This window comes from Saccopteryx bilineata, chromosome 8 (genome assembly GCF_036850765.1).
Source record: "Saccopteryx bilineata isolate mSacBil1 chromosome 8, mSacBil1_pri_phased_curated, whole genome shotgun sequence".
Classification (NCBI taxonomy): Eukaryota; Metazoa; Chordata; class Mammalia; order Chiroptera; family Emballonuridae; genus Saccopteryx; species Saccopteryx bilineata.
Window position 1 is genome coordinate 60,268,453 of NC_089497.1, and position 21,082 is coordinate 60,289,534.

General features: G+C 40.1%; 1 protein-coding gene across 4 annotated transcripts in view; it reads left to right on the plus strand.

The window, feature by feature from the left end:
• Nucleotides 1–21,082, plus strand: part of ATP13A5 (ATPase 13A5) — a 129,129-nt gene that overhangs the window by 33,534 nt on the left and 74,513 nt on the right. For 3 of the 4 annotated variants that reach the window (XM_066241086.1, XM_066241090.1, XM_066241089.1), the window contains 2 exons: nucleotides 12,742–12,814; nucleotides 13,825–13,953. In XM_066241086.1, coding sequence (XP_066097183.1) covers nucleotides 12,742–12,814; nucleotides 13,825–13,953 — 202 coding nt within the window. The remainder of the gene's footprint in view (nucleotides 1–12,741; nucleotides 12,815–13,824; nucleotides 13,954–21,082) is intronic. The other variant, XM_066241088.1, reaches the window with a different exon arrangement.

Below are 21,082 nucleotides of genomic sequence, written 5' to 3' on the forward strand. Positions count from 1 at the left end.
ATAGACCCCCAGCACAGGGCTCAAACAATGATTTGGAATCTGTTTCTCTTTCTCCCTTCACCTTGCTGTACCAGATTGCTACTCACAGTATGGGTCTGTGGACTGGTGCTAGTCTGCAAATTATTTGTTATCTACTTGTGGTTCAATAAGTACTACTGAACTCAAGAGTAGGTGTTTATTAATATTTAATAGTAATTTGATATTGTCTTAGCATTCAATCATGTGATCATTTTTCCATAAATTATAGCTTGAGAAATAATGTTTTAGTATATGTGGTCTTTACACCCAGATAGAGATGCTTCATACAGTGGCAAAGAGGACCTTCACAGTCTCAGATACATATTCCCTTCCGGGCTCATGGTCCCAGATGAAGAGAGAGATCTTCTTTGCTAATGTCCATGTCAATAGCCCCCAAAGCCCTGGTTGGGACAGCTGGAAGCAGAAGATGGCGGTGCCACATGCTTTCATCTGTTTTCACACCCTCTTTCTCTGAGCTCTTTTAATTCAATATTTCAATCTGTGTTCCCTCACTTGTGAGAAATGTTATTTCCCTTTGTGACCAATTATGTTCCCATTGTGGACTCCAATTTAGTTTTCACTAGGTGCTTACGCTTTCCACACAAACACATTCTCAATCAGAACATGGTTTTTAAGAGCTTCCCATTTTACTGCGCTCCTGAAGCCCCTCTTTGGCTGTCCTGCTAATTCCCAGATTCCTCTGTAATACAAACTCTTTTCACTGGTGATAGTAAATTCATAGTTTAAACCTTTCCCTCTCTCTTACTATATTTTTTCATCTTATAGCCATTGAAAATCTCTCTAAAAAGAAAAGCCTTAAAAATGACATACCAACACATTCTGAAATAGTATTTAACTGACTATTATAACTCCCACAACCCCACTAAGTCTCAGTTCTAAAACTTCTTTCCAGAAAATGTTCTACTACTTTGCTTAGGATTCACCAGACTAAATCGCGAGGCAACCCCAAAGGAATGTCTAACTGTATCTATTGTATATTTTTGAAAGCTTGACTGTAGAATTAGCCTTTTAGACATGGTAAGCAATGGCACTTGTGTCAGCCTTGTTCTCATGTTAAACTGCTGAAACCATTCAGTCTCAAATGTCAGTCTTCATCTAGAGAAGAGGAAACTAAGATACGGGGAGCTCGTTCCAGATCATAAAGTGGTTTGGTGACAGAGTCAGAGCTCTGACTTCTCATACAATGAAATTCTACTGCATGTGCCTTATTCCTTAGCAGAAAGCTCTTTCCACAATAGCACCCTAGCTGAGGATGAAGTCAAACATAAGTGTGGGAGGTGAGATGAATTCTAGCTGTCAGCAGAGCCACATATTAGTAAGGCAGATATGGAGGTCTTTAAATAAGTCTAACTGAAAGAGACCATGGTCCCATTCTATGTCAATCATTCAACAAATCTTTAGTCTAATATTGGCTTTTTATCTGGTGTTCAATCCTACAAAATTTGAGTTGAGTGTTCAATGAGAAATAAAAGAAAAGCAATATGTGTATAAAAAGTTACAAGACAGATCCTAAAAATGAAAGGAGCTACTTTGAGCTATAGAGTGAGAACTAGAAGGGCTTTGTTTTGATTATTTGTTTGTTTTTTGTTTATTTTCTTTCTTGAATGAGGAACTGAGTGTTTTTCTTCATGAACTAATTTAAATCACAAAAATATTAACAGTGACCGGTAACCTCCCCTTGATAGTTGCAAATCCTTTCTGTCTGGTTGTCAGTCAAGTCAGGGACCAGAGTGACTGTCTTGGTAAACTGAGCATTTGAGCAAAAGCATGAAAATACCCATCAGGACAATGAGAGACTGGACATATTCTGCTCAGTCACACGAGGAAATTAGAGTGTCCCAAACTTTTACCTTTGATCAAATGACAAAAGTATGTAAGGTGAATCCCCCCGGATCAAATTTCTAATTACTGGTTTTTGATAAATCTATGTTTTAATAGAATATCTAATTTGATACCTGCAAGTCACTCATAGGCTTAAGTCAAACATCAGTGAATACAGTTCTTCCCACCTTGTGCTCCATTGGGCTGGGAAGACATCTATCTATACATCATCACCAGACTAGATCGTGACAAATCATCTCACTGGTCTGAGAAGAAATACAAAGCACTCTGGGGACTTTGGGCAGGGAGACGTTATCTAGTTAAATTAAAAATCTCCCCCTTACTGCTCCTATTTGTGTTACTTGACACTTTAATAATCAGCTTCCTCATTTAGAATGTGTGTGTGTGTTTGATGTTATAGCTGAAAGAATTAAATAAAATAATGACTGAAGTTCTCGTGTTCCTGGTGCATTGAGGGCACTCACCATATGTTAGTTCTTATTATCATTGATGTTGCTGTTGCTATTTTTATTACTATTTGTAGAGTGGAGAAAGGAAGTGATAGAAAGATGGCAGGGGCCACAGAGATTAAAGGGAGGAGTGTTGTTATACATAGCTTGAACAAGGAAGCAGCACAAGAGCATCCTGGGACAAAGCTTCAAATTACAGGGACTCATTCATTGTGTGACGTGAGAAATTCTCCTCCCTGGGCTCACTTGTATTAGCTGTAAGTGATGGAGGCTAAACTGTTTCTTTAGGTCCCACTTTTTTTATGATTCTATCACTTTGCCACCATCACCAATGAGCAATGCAAACAAAGAGCTCTTGAAAACTTTGAAACAATAAAACACTTCCTGGCCACCAGAAACCTGGCTGCACATGCTGCAGACTTGAGTCAATTCCTGTAGGACCCTATGAGATGTTGAATTAACTATCCAGATAAATAACTCAATCAGGATTTGTGCACATAACAGAAATCTATTTAAACTACTTTAATCACAAAAGAGACTATATTATAAAAATGTATCAAAAACTCATGGAACCCAAGGACCTAAAGTACAGAGAATCTTTACCAGAGGCTGAACCCAAGAACTTGGGTTACTCTTTCCAGCCTCCTAGTCACTGACAGAGATGAAATAATGTACGTACACGTATTTTGGGGATAGTACTCCGCTTTTATTCCTTTTCTCTGAATATTGGGTGCACCCAGAGCTGTGGCAGCCTGCAACTAGTTTGTTCCATGTGGCTCTGTCCTTCTACTACCACAATCAGTTGGTACCAGGAGCACATGACCCAGTGGAATCCAAACCATTAACAGGAGTAATGCCAGCATCACTGAGACCTTTAAATAAGAACTTAAAACTGCTGCTCATACTCTGCTAGGAACATGATCTGAGAAATGATGTACAGCCACAACCAGGGTGACCACACTTGATCCCTGTGTATGGACAAGCAGAAAAAAACAAACAAAAAAACAAAAAAAAAACTTTGGCAGAGAAAGAGAACAAAAGAACCAAATACAGAGTGAGACACAGAGATGAGCAATGCGCAGCCTGGCAGACACAGAAAGAGTAATCTGTCCCTCCTGGCATTTCCTGTTCCTATTCAGAGCATTTGGGAGACTTGGCTGTACTTCCCACCTTAGGTTCCTAAGATATCCTTGCATCCTCACAAATTCTCATCTTCTGCCTAAACCAAATTAACAAGTTTCTGTTACTTACAATCAATGAATCCCAAGAAAATAACTGGTTATGCTTCTAGAATGTTCCCATATATTTGCTCTGACTTAAATAATGTCTTTGTCCTACATATTTGTCATCTCTGTGTTTATAAAAAATTTCAATATCCCTTTTAAGATAATTATAAAATGTCCATTTCTTCATTTGGAACTCAGGTCTACCTTTCTTTAAGGAAACCCAAAAAACATTTATGTGTAAGAGTTAGGGGAAAGGTTATAAGGGAAAAATAGGTTTGATTCTATAGTCTAGAAGGACGTGTTTCAGTGAGAGAACTACTCAAGATTTTCTGAGTCCTTGACCTATTAAATCAAAATATCCAGGGTAATTACAGGAGTCTGCACTTTCAAACTGTTACCTAACAGGTGATTGCTATGTATTCTAAAGGCTTAAGAGCTATAGGGGAATACACCAAAGGACAAATTCAAGCACTAAGATTTTAAATGTATCACCTATCTATCATCTATCTATCTATCTATCATCTATATTATCATCAGCTGAACATATTTCTCCATTTTTTTACTCTATAAAATACACGGAAATACAAATTTATATGGAGATTCATTTATGCATTTATTAATTTGTTTTACTAAAGGAGAATCTTACTTGGACATTAATCTGAAACTTAATTTTTTATTTTACAATATATAAAATGTCCATTGATTGACCTAGTAAGCAGGAGTGACCTCACGGAAATGGCGCCGTGAGCAGCGCGTCCGACAGCTCTCCCCTAAATCACAACAAATTTATCAACTAGAAACAGAAAAATTTATCCTCGGAGCATTCCGGAGTTCCACACAAACTGATAGCGAAAGGACTGTTATCACTTGAATCTGAGAGACGAGGGTGTGGAGGAATCGACCACAGGGACGTTCTTTCAAACCGCAAGGAAGTGCGCCTGTGGTGAGTCAGCCCATATACTTGGGAACCGCAAGCCCCCGCGAGCCGCTGCCGCGAACCGCCACCGCGAGCAGCCGCCATGAGCCGCCGCCGCCCGGAGCCGCCGCGAGCAGCTGCGCGCACGCGCGCGCAGCCAAGTCCGGTTGAGCACCGCTGACGTTCCCAGCAGCCCGCACACTGCGAGTGGGGTCGCCGGCCACCGGTGCCCAGAGCGCGTGCCTTGGGCATTCCACGCGCCCAGGGCGCCCTACTGGCCCGCACACCCAGGGGGCTCCATTATCCTGTGCCTGGTGCGGTCCAGCCGCCAGCGGCGGGGCGAGCGGGAGAGGCTTGGGAAATTCTCTCCGTGGGCGGGGCACCTCACCCAGCCATTCAAGCTAACAATCAAGCGTTGGGGGAGGGGTGCGCGCAGGCAGCCTAAAATACCTTCGGAAGCACAGCTGCGTCCCAATCACTGAAATTAGCTTAACCCATGAAATCTGCGCACCCTCAGTTCTATTTGATAAGATCTCTCTCAGTTCAGCGATCCAAGACAAGAGGCGTGATATTTTTTAGTGCCTCTCGCTAAAGGGGCGGGGGCAACTTCTGATTGATAGAGCCTCCATATTCAGGGATAAACGCTAACAAGAAGGACTTGGCAGATATTAAGGTCTATACTACACTAGTCGTAAGCAGAGACTAGTGCCTCTTCTTCCCTGCAAAAACAGGCTACAAAGTGTGGAAAGCCTGGGTTGAGAGGTCCAACTAAATGATAGGCGCTGAACAGTCACCTTGACAACAATTGACTCCCACCCCCGCCTGATTACACTGGAGGCCCTGACTCTCAGAGCCTTTCCCAAAGCCTTGCACTGAGTGGGGATAGAGTGGGGATTTCCCAGCTCTTTGAGCCTCTTACTCCCCAGGCAGAAGCAGTTGCAGCCTTATAGCTGGATCACCAGGCTGCTAATTCAGAAAGGGGGGACTAGGAGAGAGAATCCAGAAAAGCAAACTCTCTCATCGTTGGACCCTGCAAACGCCAACAAGCCTTTACTTCCAGCAAGACTAAAGCCAATTATATGACATTGCCATAGAATCCCATCAACTGCAAATCCCTACCTAAGAGTGACACAGGGGCAGAGCCTGGGGTACAGAGTCACCGACCAGGAAGAGGGAGAGAAAAGAAAAAGGAAGAAGTTAACCTCTCAAAATCAAGAAAAACCCACAGACTTTACAACTTGATCCACTATTTTTTGTTGTTGTTGTTGTTGTTGTTGTTTGTTTCTTCTATCTTTTTGCCTTTATTTCCTCCACCTCGGTCCTTCTATTCTCTGCCCATCTTATGCTTCCCCTTTCTTGAACTACACTACCCATGAGTGTTGCATTTTATTTTTCTTCTTCATCCTCACCCTCCTTTAAGGTTATACTCCAAAACACTTAACTCTCACTCTCTCCTCTTTTTTTTTTTTTTTGTCTTGCTTTATTTTGTTTTTTTCTCTTCCTATTTTATTTCTTCCTTCGTTTTTCTCTTTTTCTTATTTTTTCCTTTCTATTCGTTTTTTCTTTTCTCATTTTACTTTCCTCCCATATAATCCTCAATCACGAACAAATTAGTTAATTTGGGACTCAAGGCTTTTTTTTGGCTTTATTTCTCTTTTTTGCTTTTGTTTTTATTTTTTTTTTCTTGTTTGTTTATTTTTGTGGCATTTTGGGTCCTCCCAACCCAAGGTCTCCATTGTATTTAGTCTTCGCTCCACTTAATACAACAGATTTTTACTTATTATTTTTATTTTTTCTTCTTTATTATTCTTTTTTGGTCCTTTTTTCTGGTTCCCTCTTATCCCTCTCATTATATCTCTTAGTTGACCATCACATACAAGCAAATCATCTTATGCTTGTCTAAGATTTTCTTCCCTTTTTTTTTTTTTTTTTTGCATTTAATAGGTCCCTACTCCCTTTTTTTGCCCCTTGAACTCTTCACCCCAAATCAGGCCCTCCACTATAGGCACGATATTTCCCTGAGGAGGGGAGAGGAGGGAAAGAGAAGAGAGAAAAAAAGGGGGAAATAATAAATTATTACTGTTTTTTTTTGGTGGGGTGTTTTACCTTTTTTTTTTTTTTTTTTTTTTTTACTTTTTACTCTTTATTAATTCTAATTAGTGCTATCAATAAGACCACCCTCAGATGCCGATAAGAAAGAGGAAATCGAATATTATGGATACAAAAGAAAGAGAGGTAACACAAATAGATGTGGAAAAATCTATGGAGAAAAGACTTAACATATTGGAAGCCTTGGAGCTAAATGACAGAGAATTTAAAATAGAAATCTTAAAAATACTCAGAGATATACAAGAAAACACAGAAAGGCAATATAGGGAGATCAGAAAACAACTCAATGAACACAAAGAATATATTACCAAGGAAATTGAAACTATAAAAACAAATCAAACAGAAATGAAAAACTCAATTCACGAGCTGAAAAACGAGGTAACAAGCTTAGCTAACAGAACAGCCCAGATTGAAGATAGGATTAGTGAAATAGAAGACAAACAACTTGAGGCACAACAGAGAGAAGAAGAAAGAGACTCAAAAATAATAAAAAATGAGAAAGCCCTACAGGAATTGTCTGACTCCATCAGAAAGAATAACATAAGAATAATAGGTATATCAGAAGGAGAAGAGAAAGAAAATGGAATGGAGAATATACTCAAACAAATAATAGACGAGAACTTCCCAAGCCTGTGGAAGGAACTAAAGCCTCAAATTCAAGAAGCAAACAGAACACCAAGTTTTCTTAACCCCAACAGACCTAGTAAGCAAATATTTCTAGATCATCTTTAACAATAATTATATGATGTTTCATGGTACCATACTACAATTTATTAACCATTCCTTTATTTTTGAAAAATAATGTTTCTTCTCTTTTCACTGCAAATATATGTTGAATTAAACATAACTATAATATATGTGTGTTCTTACATATTAGTGTTTACATTAATTAATTAATTAATTTTTAAAGTGAGAGGAGGGGAGATAGATAGATTCCAGCTTGTGCCCTGAGTGGAATCCATATGGCAACACCCGTCTGAAACTGACGCTCCCTCGGACCAGCAGAGACACTGGCTGCGGGAGAGAAAGAGAGAAAGAAGGGAGACAGAGATGAGAAGAGAAGCAGTTGCTTCTCATGTGTATCCTGACTAGGGATCGAATTCAGGATGTTTGCACACCTAGCTGACGCTCCATCACCTAAGCCAACCAGCCAGGACCTACATTTATTTATTTATCTATTTATTTATTTAGGTGAAAGGAGGGGAGATAGTGAGGCAGACTGTGCTGTGATATCCAGCCGGCAACGCCATCTGGGGCCAATACTCTATTCACCGAGCCACTGGCCAGGGCAGTTCTTAACAAAGCAACCAAAAGCCCAGTTGCTAAATAAAAAGATACATCTATTGAATATTTTGGACGCAGATAAATACTGATGTTATTTCCCTGAAATGAAGTAATTTATTTTTCTGTCAGCAACATATGAGAGTATTCATTTCCCTAGATCTTCACCAACATTTGGTATTATATATTGATATTTAAAATTTTAAACTCTAATATATATTTTTAAAAATTGTGTCTTATTGATGTTGTTTTCTTTCCTTTTTATTGAATTTATCGGGGTGGCCCTGGTTAACATAATTATCCAGGTTTCAGGTGCACAATTCTGCAACACATCTCTGTACACCGTATTGTGTGTTCACCACCCCAAGTCAAGTCTCCATTCATCACCATTTATCACTCCTATTTACTTTTCCCTGACTACTAGTGAAAAGAGATACGTTTTTCTTTGTCTAATAAAGATTTGTACTTTTTCTATTTATTGCCTCTTTATATCCATCATATAGATGGAAAAGTTTTATTTTTTAGTCTATTTTTCTTTTCTTGACCTTGACTTTTGTCAGATATTAAAGATGTGTCTGATCAAATATATTATTCTTTTTTTATGGTTTCTGGTTTTTCTGTTCTGCTTCTAAACATGTCCTTTTCCAAAATTAGATATTCTTTTCAACTACAGGTATTTGTAATTTTTTAAATATTTATTTTAAAATCTTTAATGCAATTTAAACATTCAGATTCTACATGTTAACAGAATTCTTAAATGCCTTTGTTGAAAATTGTGACCAGCATAAGAATTTCAGATTTGATGGCAATATTCCAAAATATTTCTTTTAAAAAAAGACACTAATCCTATTAGCAGTTAGTATTTTTCACTAGAAGCTTATCTGACTCAACCTATAAGGCATCTTATTTACAAAGTGGGCCAGTTTCCTGAAACTGAATATCTTTGCAGTTTAAATAACAAATCCTCAATAGTCAATACTTATTTAACACTATATGATTTGCAGTGGGCTCCCACATCCGTAATGTATGTGCTGTGTATGGCTCAGCAAACATAAAATAATACACATAATATTCTTATACCTCCCACCAGCAGAGGGAGAGGGACAGGGAAAATCAAAGAGATGAAGTGACTTATTCAGGCTGTATAGACCTTAGCCCCAGGTTTTCTGACTCCAAGTCAAGAACAACACATGGTCTCATGGAACAAAATCTCAAAGAGACCTGTGAGCTTCCTTGGCCTAGTAAATGACTATTTGATAATTTTATAACAAAAAGCAGATTTGGGGAAGGATGTTGGGAAGAATGAAAGAAGGAGCATCTATTGCCATCCCCGGGCATGCTAAACAGATCACTGCTTTTCCAAAGAGCAAGCAGGGAGGCATTGACAGGAGTGGACTAAAATATCTTTCTGCATCCACTGAAGCCCTAAATCACACCACACAGAGCTTGCCTTGCCTAAGCCAAGACACACCCTGTCACCAGAGGCGGCGTTAACGGCTGGTGCACTGGGCATGCGCCCTGGGCCCCGACTTCTGAAGGGCCGTGCAAAACCCCAGCTTTACAATTTTTTCTAATGACACCAAGTTTGGTGTCATATATGCAATTTTAACATTAATACACAATATTTTTTATTTATTTAAAAATATGGTTAACATGTATTTTTATTTTCCCTGTCTCTCTCTTTTTTTTAAGGGGCCCAATATTTCCTTCTGCACCCAGGGCCTCAACCAACCTTAATCTACCTCTGCCTGTCACAGTCCCTTTCTAACAAGTTTGGTGCAGGTTTGCGTGTAAACCTTGGCATGCAACTGTATTTCCGTTGAACTGTATTGCATACTCCATTGCTGGCTCCATGGTGGCTGCTAGAAAAAGCACTGAGAGTATCTGGCCCATAGAGATTCATTCATGACTGAGCTGGGCTCAAGAGACACCTGTTAATGTCCTCATTTCTCATCTCTGGAGGAAATCCAGCCACACAGCAAACACAATGGCACACAGCAACAGATGCCGAATAATAACACTGTGCAAATTAGTCTTGGAAACCAATCCTGGTCCCACTGAACAGGGACCAGAAAACCAGAGGGGGCCTAATGAAAATCAGGCAACGAACTTCAAAATCATGGCAAGCATCACAGAACTTGCTTTCTCCTAGCTGGTTGGTTGCCATAGAAACCTGTGTTTGTAGAGTTTCTGAGTACATTAGCTCAAAGAGGATGCTTATATTATCCTATTCCGGTGTTGCTGGGGAACTTGAATAATTCAGTTCTATTAAATTAGTATTTGCCGAGGGCTTACTATGTGATGAACTTCAGGGGATACGTAGGTGAATACATGCTCTCTTCTTTGAACCACCTGACTTGCAGGGGAGGCCTGACAATAAAACAGGTTAATTTCAATGGAATGTGATCAGTACCTAATACAGGTGGGAACACAGAGAGCAGAACAATTAATTCTTCCTGGGGATGTTAGGGACTTAGGGAGTGGAGGTGACATTTGAGCAGGGCTCTATGTGAAGGATTAGAAAGAGTTTGCTGGCAGGAAACTGAGGTGAACATTCTGGGATAGCTTGAGCAAAGTCATGGAAGCATGGCAGGTTACAAAGAATGGTATGTCTGGTACACAAATCCAGCTTTATGTCATAATGAGTTTGGAGAATTACAGTCAAGCATTCTTAACTCATACTTCACCACTTCTAAATGATCCTTTTAAGCTAGGTTGAAGTAATCATAGCATTGACTAAAAGAGTTTGCTAAGCAAGAAAACCTAAAAAAATTATCACAAAGAATGTTTATCTTATTAAAGGAAAAAGAGCTGTTTTCAAGCACTTTAGATAATATTCATCAATTTTAGAGTCAGATGAACTGGGTTTGATTGCCGATCTTTAATACTTAATAAGTAAATTATTGTGGGCAAGTTAACATTTTTGAATTTCTTGTTTCCTTGGGTTTTTGTTTTGTTTTGTTTTTGTAGTATACACACTGAAGATAATCACATTTTCATCATAGGGTTACTTTTACTTTAAATGTAAGAAAGAAATCAAGCAGTATATTCCAAGTGTCTACAGCAGTACCTGGCACAAAGTAGTTGCATAATGTTCTAAACTGTTAAAAAGAAAAACAATTTGAGTCATTTATATACCTGAGTATTTCTTCTATGAAGCCATGGAGGTTTTGAATAAATTTCTGATAAACAAAATAAATCAGTACAATGCCATTTTAAGCTTGAAGGGAACTTGAAAGTGATCTAGTTCAATGTCATTTGTTTACAGAACAACAAATTTATAAGATGAAATTTCTGATATATGATATATGTAGCTAGTTAGTGGGTAAGCCTGGCCCGCAGCTCAGGAATTCTGATGGAATCCAGTTTCTTACCACCAAACCACCCATGACATGACTTTCCCATTGTTACCCATCATTTAAATGGATACCCCAACAGACAAGCTTCAGGAAATCAAATTAGGGCAATGAATATGTGCTAAACAGTATTATTACTTCTTCTACTCAATTGTCCAAATAATTGAAGTTTAGCTTTTAATGAAAAACTGAAGTGATTAATAAATTGTTCTATATAAATATTAACACAGAATTCATTATTTTCTCTCAAGAGGAAAGTTGCATAATTGTGTGTAATGCTTGTCTTAGTCTGGTAACATTTGTAATGTTAAAAATCATCCACAGAACAGATAAAGATAATTTGCTCTAAAAGCAAAAGGTTTAGATTTGAATTAGCTTAAGCTGTGTTAAAGTACTGTTGACAGTAGTCGGACCTCTTCTATTTAGAGGTATCCAAGTAATTGATATCCATGCAGAGGGATGCTCTTGGAGCCACACCCCACTCCCTCCAGCTGATGGTGCCGCCTGCTGTCTGTGTGGACAACACAGCCCTCTTACCTCTGCTCTCGTGTCGTCTGAGTTTCCCTAAGAGACGCTGCCTCCACTTCTCCAGGCTGATTCCATTTCCTCAGCTTTGCACAGGGTCATAGCTCAATGAATTCCACCTCAAGCAAAACCTTCCAGCTGCTGTACTCAGACAACTGTTTTCTAACAACTTCTTATTCATCAACATACTTTGAGCTCTTACCATAGCAGTCGGTACTATTCAAAGAGATAATTAAGATAAGCATGAACTAAAGCAATGCTAAAAAAGTAGATATGGTTATCTTCACTTTCAGTTGAAGAAAGAGGAATTAAATAAGCTAAGCAACTAATAAATAGCAGCATCAGGATTCTAACAGAGCAGTTTGACTCACTCTGCAGAATTATCTACCAGTTCATAGGGAGGGGATGACTGTTCCACATACAATCAAAACACAACCCAAGTACTCACAGACTGTTCCTACAGAAAGTCATTTGCAAACCACATTCAGCTTTGTTGCTTTACAGGCCAGACAGAGGCACAGAGAGGGGAGAGACCTGTTTGTGATCTCATTTTTGCCCTACCTAACCATGCATCCTCCAGAAAGGAAGCCTCTGTGCTTTCGTGTCGGTCCTTGGAGCAGTGTCTGTGCATTATTTGCCCTGGGATTGAAAAAGCATTGAACTAATTAGCATACTTGGGTTTTTTTTAATAATTGTATTTATTGGGATAACACTAGTTCACAAAACCATACAGGCTTCAACTGAACAGCTCAATAGAAGACCATCTGCACACCGCATTCTCTCCTTCCACCACAAGCAAAGTCTCTTTAATGAGCATATTTGCTTCTGCAAATGGGGGTTTGGGGCAGGGAAACAGGATCCTCAAAATTTGAACTTGCATCTTTGCTCAGAATCAGTTCGGCTATGACAGCAGCCTTGACATTTACTGTATTGAAATCATGTATTTAATAGTTTTCGCATTATGGACTAATATTTAAACACTGACTTTCATTTGGTAGCAATCAGTTAAGCTTCACAACCTCGTGGAGGCTCACAACAAAGTCCAGGTTAAAATCATCGTAAAAGACAAAGGTAAGTGATATGTGTTCTGCCATCTTTAGCGTCCTCATATTTCAGGGTGGAATCAGTCTCTTTTATTATTATTAGTTGACAAGAAAGGGGCTTTTCTCCCATCCAAGTACTAACCAGGCCCGACCCTGCTTAGCTTCCGAGATCAGACGAGATCGGGCACATTCAGGGTGGCATGGCCATAGACAGAAAGAGGCTTTTCTGATTGAACCCAGCACTGGGGCTAAGGTGAGGCAAACAAGCCATCTGAGATGCCAGATTTAAGAAGGCAAAAGTACATCATGCAAATGCTGACCTGCACCTGTAGGAACCCCAAGGGTGCAAACCTTGTTGAATTTTGTAGCCTAGGTACCTGGCCTAGCTCATCCTCATTCCAGCCCTGATAAAACCATTCTTACCCAAACTGTGGGTTACTTCAAATTTCCTCTGCTCTTCATAGTTCACTTATCTGAATGTTACTGGGTATGCCTTTTTATGGTTTTCTGATTTCCCAAATTAACCATTCCAAATAAACCCTGTGTGCATTTTGACCTGCTACCCAGAACTCAAGCCTGAGTGAGGCTTGTAGATGGTGGGCTGGACACTGGCATTTGCTCTTGGCTTCACCCCAGGGTGTAGGAAGGGGCCATGGCTCCCTGTGAGCAATGAGGAGCTGTACCCCAGGGCAGCAGAAGCTGTCTGGAAGGTTTGCGTTAGGTCTCAATCAAAAGACAGAGTGTGCCACATGGGGTCAGGGCCTCAACCAAAGAGAGCAAGCAGCAGCAAAGGGGCAGTCTTCTGCTGACCAGTGTCCTTGGTGCCTCTGTGGGCAGAGCACTGTCCCCAGTACTGGGATCAAAGTGGGGGCTTGTTGCTGAGCTAATCCTTTGCTATGGCCCAGGAATTAATTCCCTAATCCTGGAAATTTGTGCAAGGTAGTTCTTACCAAGAGGTTGACAAGAGTTTTCAGTCCCTTTAATTTTAAATAAAAACAGGAAAGTTCAGCTAGCCATGACAACTCTGCTGTTGTGTAGGTATGCAGGAGCTGGAATCCCGTCTCTTGGTTCCTGGAGATGTCCTCATTCTTCCAGGAAAGTTTTCATTGCCCTGTGATGCTGTTCTGATTGATGGCAGCTGTGTGGTGAATGAAAGCATGCTCACAGGTAGGTGGTTGTCATGGAGATTCTTCTTTCCTGCCCAACATCTAAGCCAAGTGTTAACGAAGCAGATCAATGTATCCTTACCTGCTTTAGACCAGGCCCATGCTAAGGTAGTGAGAGATGGATGAGGGAGACACAATATGTGCACATAGGAAACACTGAACAGTAAAAGAATCAAGCCATGATAAACACGAAACTAGAAAAAAAATCTAATACAACACGTGATTAATTAATTGCCTACCCAGTGGGGTAAATAAGGTGCTTTGGGTTCCAAGCAGGGAGAGGGACCACTACATGGTTTGAGGCAAGTCTCTTCCTAAATATGAGAATGGGTTTTATTTCAGCCCAAACACAATCTAAAACTGCCAACTCTCCCAACTGGCAGGGCGCAGAGATTTTAGCCGGCCCTGCTCTCCACTGACGGAAGCGTGAGTCCCCAGTGTCACCTGGAAGGAGACTGAGCTGCACCTTCGGGGAAGGACAGCGTGACAGTCCTGTTCGTAGAGTTATATTATTAGATGATCTCACCGAGCAGAAAGCCAGCTTTCTGGCTATGGTTTCAGTCCTTGTTCTCATTTGTACTTTGTGAAGTCCACTTGAATTTGTGTAATTAGTAAGGAGCTACTTGAAAAATATTCTTTAGTCCCCTCCCCCGCCGCAAAGATACAGAACATCCTAGAAAGAGAGGAAGAGATGATACAGCAGCACAAAAATAGAAACTGTCTTTTCTGCTTACAAATTGTTGCATTTTTCTGCTTTTAAGTAGCTAAAGATGGAACACACACACACACACACACACACACACACCTTTTTAAGATCACCTAAATGTAAAGGGAGTCATTATCTATTCCTAAATTGTTCAACACAAGCAGACTTCAAATTAAAAATGGGTCTGCTTAATTTAAAATTGAGACAAGAAAATGTGGTAAACATAAATATGTTCAGTGTAATTGCAAAATAGCCCTTTAATGTGCTGAAATCTAACTTTCTTATAATGGCAGTGATGAGGATTTGCATACTAATCATATCCTTCATTCAGAATGTTGCCATAGTACCCAATGTGCAAACCTCAAGCCCAGGAGAAGCTGTCCTCTTCACTCAAAGGCAGGGACCATCTTGCATTTCCCAGCAGCCTGTCAATGAAGAATGGCTTCTGTCATTGGTGACAGAGAACGTGATTGTGAGAAAACAGGGGAGGACAGAAAGCAGTATTTATTTACCTGGGTCTGACTCGGTGCACAGTTCTTGTCTTGATTCTGAGATAAACTCAGAGATTTCCATAAAAGCAGAAATGGTAAACAAGACTGTCCTTCAACAAATGTGCAAAATTGACTTCAAGTGACCTTAAATGGTAAGAGGCTTTTCCTAGGGTCTGCTTCTGAAAAAATAAAGTCACCAGCATTAATATCTAGCTAACCTGACTACTGATAAAAGTCAACGTCAGAAATAGACACATAAAATAGAAATATTTATTTCTCATTCATTTCCTCAAAAAGATCTAAGGCCCCTGGCCGGTTGGCTCAGTGGTAGAGTGTCAGCCTGACGTGCGGAAGTCCCAGGTTCGATTCCCGGCCAGGGCACACAGGAGAAGCGCCCATCTGCTTCTCCACCCCTCCCCCTCTCCTTCCTCTCTGTCTCTCTCTTCCCCTCCCGCAGCAGCGAGGCTCCATTGGAGCAAAGATGGCCAGGGCGCTGGGGATGGCTCCTTGGCCTCTGCCCCAGGCACTAGAGTGGCTCTGGTTGCAACAGAGTGACGCCCCGGAGGGGCAGAGCATCACCCCCTGGTGGGCAGAGCGTCGCCCCCTGGTGGGCGTGCCGGGTGGATCCTGGTCGGGCGCATGCGGGAGTCTGTCTAACTGTCTCTCCCCATTTCCAGCTTCAGAAAAATACAAAAAAAAAAAATGATCTAAGAACCACCATGCTCTACACACTTGATTACACAGCCTCCATAGTTCCTTCCACTCGTGTATATATTTGTGAAAAGGATCCTGATGGAACAACTAGATCAGGGCTGAATTCCTGCAACTGAGCAGGTTTTCCTAGAGCATTAGTCCACAAACGTTGACTCGGTTATTTTTCCCATGTGCAAAACAGACTTTTACATATATAGAAGTCTTTATTTATATAAGAGCAAGAACAGCAATTACTCCTGGCATCTATATCGCAGTTTCTATTTTATAATTAACTTGTATATCTGATTTCATTGTGGCATAAAACAAATTAGACTAGGAGCTATTAAAATATCCAATTTACAGACGAAGAAATTGAATTGAAAAGAGACCAGGGCTGGTCAGCTAGCAGGTGAATTAAAGTTGGAGGTGGCCTTTGCACCCAGTCACGAGGGACCATAGGAGTGACTGTCCTTCTTTGTGTGCCGCGCTCCTTTTTCTCTCCACTGAGCATTCCCATCCATAGCACGTGCCCATTGTAAAACCTTCCTCCTCCTCATCTCCTTAGCCTCATGCTGTTGCATTAAGCTCAACTATGCAAGAAGCTTCACTTTATTGTATTTCATTTTTATTTTGGCTCCAAATTTTGCCATCCCTGGAAGTGTGCAGTCTGACGTATCTGGTAGAAGTCACACAGTTACTGCCCATTAGTGTGTAGGTCCTCCAGAGCTTAGTCTGACTGCTTGATGTTGCACAAGGCATCGTGGAGGGGGATCGGGTCTAGGGAGCCCTTCTGTCCAGTGCCCCCACTTCCCCTTGGGTTTGGGAAGTGTTCCAGGCCCATCTACCTGGGAAAGGAGGCAAAGCCAGGGGCCTTTGGCTCCCAGTTTCCACAAACTTTTAGAATGTTTCCATATCTTTCTTTGGTATACATGCTTTTACTGAGGGACACATAGTAGCTAAGTTTTCTTTGAATTTTCTTTTAATTGCCAGTCCAGGGATTTTTATCTAGCTAGAAAAGTAGTAGAAGAAAGGCACAATGAACAAGAAGGCTTTGTTCTTACTCTTTAAGTATTCTCTAAAATTCATGATCAAACTTACGAATGACTTTTGAAACCAAAAGCTAATTATCAACTCCTCTGTCCTTTTTTTTTCTACCTCTTGAGGCAATGATCCCTTTCAAGAGCTAGCTCTTCACAAAGCAGTCAAGAGGCAAAAAAAAAAAAAAAAAAAAAAAAAAAAAAGCCATGGGAAAAATTCTGTTAATATATTGAAATTCTCTCTTGGCACAATAACTAAATTTTCTTAGTTCTTGTATGTATTAGGTACCGTGCCAGCATTTTACATATGTTATTTCATTCAATTCACAACTCTATAAAGGTGACAGAATATAAGGTCCAGAGAGGGAAAGTAATTTGCTTCAGGTCACACAGCTTAAAAGTGGTATAATTGAGATTTGAATTTATTTATTTGTTCATTCATTTCACAAATATTTTATTAGCCCTTACTATGGATGCTGGGGATACCCAGTAAACAAGGCAGATAAGATTTCTACCCTTGTAAAGCTGACATTTTAGAAGGAGACAGAAAATATGAGAATAAGTAAGTAACAAGTTTTCAACAGTTGTAACTTTTATAAAGAAAACAAAACACTAAATCCAGGCATTTTGACCTTAGAATCTGTGTCTATAACTACCACCTCCTCGTTCTCTTAATGATAATTATGGGGAAGAGGGGTAGTTGTCACTCTGCCCCAATCTCTTTCCTTCTCCTTTAACTTACCAGAATTACTGACTTACTTGAGCCGATTGTGTGGGAAGTGTGCGGTGATTCAGGGTAGACACTTAGTAATTTCTCTAAGTGGTTAGTTCACATTTATATCCTGTCAGACAAGCTGCTGGTCAGATCTTTTTCTCTTGTCATCTTCTCCTCCTTTCCTCTTCTCACCCCTTTCCCTTTTTAAAAATTATTTATTATTTTATTTATCCGTTAACTCTACAAAGGTTCAGAAATGCCTACTATGTGTCAGGCACTGTACTGTGTGCTGAAGTCACCAAGACAAATGAGGAATAGTCTCTTCCCTCAAACAGTTTATAGTCTAATGGTCCCACAAATATAAATGAACAAGGACTTAGCATTTCAAATGCTGTCACCATGCAGAGGCATCTGGCTCACTGGGGACAAGGAGAGAATCTCCCTTTCATAGCAGCCAGGACCACCAGGTCCTGGAAGCCAACTGTACAGTTGGCTTAAGTATAACTTCCTTCTGAAACTCTCTCTAGCTTACTTGGACCTCCAAACTTTCATAGGAGAATTCATTCTTACTTGGGATTCCAAGAAAGTCCAAGCACGAGACTTTTTATTAATATGTGAATAGGGTAAAAGAGACTTGAAAATCATCTTTGTGTAAAATCATCTGATTTGAACCTTATTTCTGGAATATTATCTCCAATGACTTCATCTCTGGTGATTGAGAAGCTGCCTGTTTCTGAAATTGTTGGTGTGTATGCAGAAACTATTCATTAATATGAGTTTAATTATAAATTGTGGATTAATATTCTGTGATCCAAAGGCAGAAAAACATTTATAATTATAAGTATCTGCCTTTATGAAGGCTGATTTAAAAATGATGGCACAGCAGTTTGGAGATTAGTCAAGAGATTCTACCTCTTTGACAAAGCCATATAGAATGCAACTGAAAATCCACACAATGGATGGATGGCGTAATTTGTTCTAAAGAAAATGACATAAAGATAGTGCTCGGATAAAGGAATTTTCTGAAGGAAATTCAATAATAAAAATTTTGTAACTTCTTATACCTTAGGCTATAAAAAAAATGTAACATGGTGAAAACTAGTTTTGAAAAACCAATTATAAAAACCCTGGGTAATTTTTTTTATCAATCCAGTTGTTCAGAAAAAATTATGTATTTTGAATCTATTACATACCAGTATGGAAAATGAGGCCTATAAAAAGTTATACATGGCAAAGTTCTTGCCCTCCGTTATTACCTGAAAGGAGAGCTAAATTGGTATGACTGTAACCAGTATAATAGTATTTTCAAATTAGAGATAGAAAGCGCTTTCTTGTTAATTAAACATTTAGCAAAAGACTGATAGAGTTTCAATTCATTCTAGTTCGTTTTAAATCTGGGAGTCAGGAAGTATTATTAACTTTTTATTTTGTCTCTGAAATTTATCTTTTTTGAACTTTGAGCTAATTATCCTTGTATCTTAAATACCCTGTGTGCCCTGGCTGGATTGGTTAGAGCAGGGGTCCCCAAACTTTTTAGACAGGGGGCCAGTTCACTGTCCCTCAGACCATTGGAGGGCCAGACTATAAAAAAAACTATGAACAAATCCCTATGCACACTGCACATATCTTATTTTAAAGTAAAAAAAAACAAAAGGAGAACAAATACAATATTTAAAATAAAGAACAAGTAAATTTAAATCAACAAACTGACCAGTATTTCATGGGAACTATGGGCCTACTTTTGGCTAATGAGATGGTCAGTGTCTGGTTCCATATTTGTCACTGCTAGCCGTAACAAGTGATATGACGCGCTTCTGGAGCTCTGACACGAACGTCTCGCATCGCTACGCTTTGTGGCACCATCACATACAGCACACAGGATGCATCCTGTGCTCTCTCACTGACCACCAATGAAAGAGGTGCCCCTTCCGGAAGTGCGGCGGGGGCCAGATAAGTGGTCTCAGGGGGCTGAATGTGGCCCGCGGGCCGTAGTTTGGGGACCCCTGGGTTAGAGCATCATCCTCAAGCACAGGGGTTGCCAGTCCAGTTCCCGCTCAGGCACAGACAGGAGCAGATCCATGTTCTGTCTCTCTCTCTCTCTCCCTTCCCCTCTAAAATCAGTACAATAAACATCTAACTATCCTGTCTTACAGCCATCAGAAAACGGAGAGGAATGGTACCAGCAAAGAATGAGAGTCAGTAATAATAGGATGTGCAGGTGGCCTAGCTTAGCTGGTGTTTGTGTAGGGGACAAGAACCAATGATGCTCAGGTTGTAGTGGCTCTGGCAAGCTAGCAAGAGAGTTTGAACTTTGTTAGTAATGGCCATGGGAAAGCCTAAGGAGTTTTGAGAATAAAATGAGAGGACAAATTAGGTCTTTGATAAGCTTCACCTGGAAGTATTATGGGACGACTAAAGGGAAAGGTTGGAGGAGAAGGACTAGTTAAGCAGTATGAGATAATAGGGAAATATATGTATATTTTATAAATTATATACTTATATATTATATAATTTATACATATCTATCTTCATATACATATCTACATATATATACCTCTATATAGAGAGATATCCATCTATATATTTATAGGTAGATAGACATATACCCCTGGTTCCCAGCACAAAGCTCCTAAAACCCTTGTGATAATTTGCTAAGTGCTAAGAGTACCTGTACTAGGAGCATCTAGGTGAGCTCCCGGATAACTCCTGGCTGGACCCTGGTCATCAGAAAGACTAAGCCATGATTAGAAGCTTGGAATTTTCAGCCATACTCCGCCCCCGCATCCTCCAGAGAAGGGAGAGGGACTAGAAATGGAGTTGATAATTGATCATGCATATGTGAGGAAGCCTCCATGAAATCCCAACGGTACAGGGTTCAGAGAGCTTCCAGGTGGGTGAACACATTCACTTGCAGGAGGGTTCTGCACCTGAACTTCTGTACTAGAGACCTCCCAGACCTCACCCTAAGAATCTCTTCATCTAGCTATTCATCCGTATCCTTTACCATATTCTTTCATACGCTGGTAAATGTAAGCTTTTGCCTAAGTTCTGTGAGCCACTTAGCAAATTAATCAAAGCCAAGGAGTGAGTAGTGGGAACCTCAGATGTATTGGTCAGAAGCACAGGATTTGCAACTGGCACCTGAAGTGATGTGGAAGCAGTCTCGTGGGACCGAGCCTTGACCCGGGGGATCTGATGCTCTCTCTAGGTAAATAGTGTCAGAATCGAACTGAACTGAGTTTGATTGTGGGACAACCATCTGGTGTCACAGAATTGCTTGTTGTGGAGTCAGAAGTGTTGTGAGTATGGGAGCAGCCTGAGAGTAAAGGAGAAACATAGGAGGAAGAACAGGAGGCTTTTTTTTTTTTAACTCAAAAAGTCAAGGCAGATTATGGTTGAAAACTTATTAATAAAAAAGATTTATTAGTTCCACCGTAGCCTCAGATCACCCAGAGAATATGTGTGCAGGTCAAAGAGTTAAACAAATC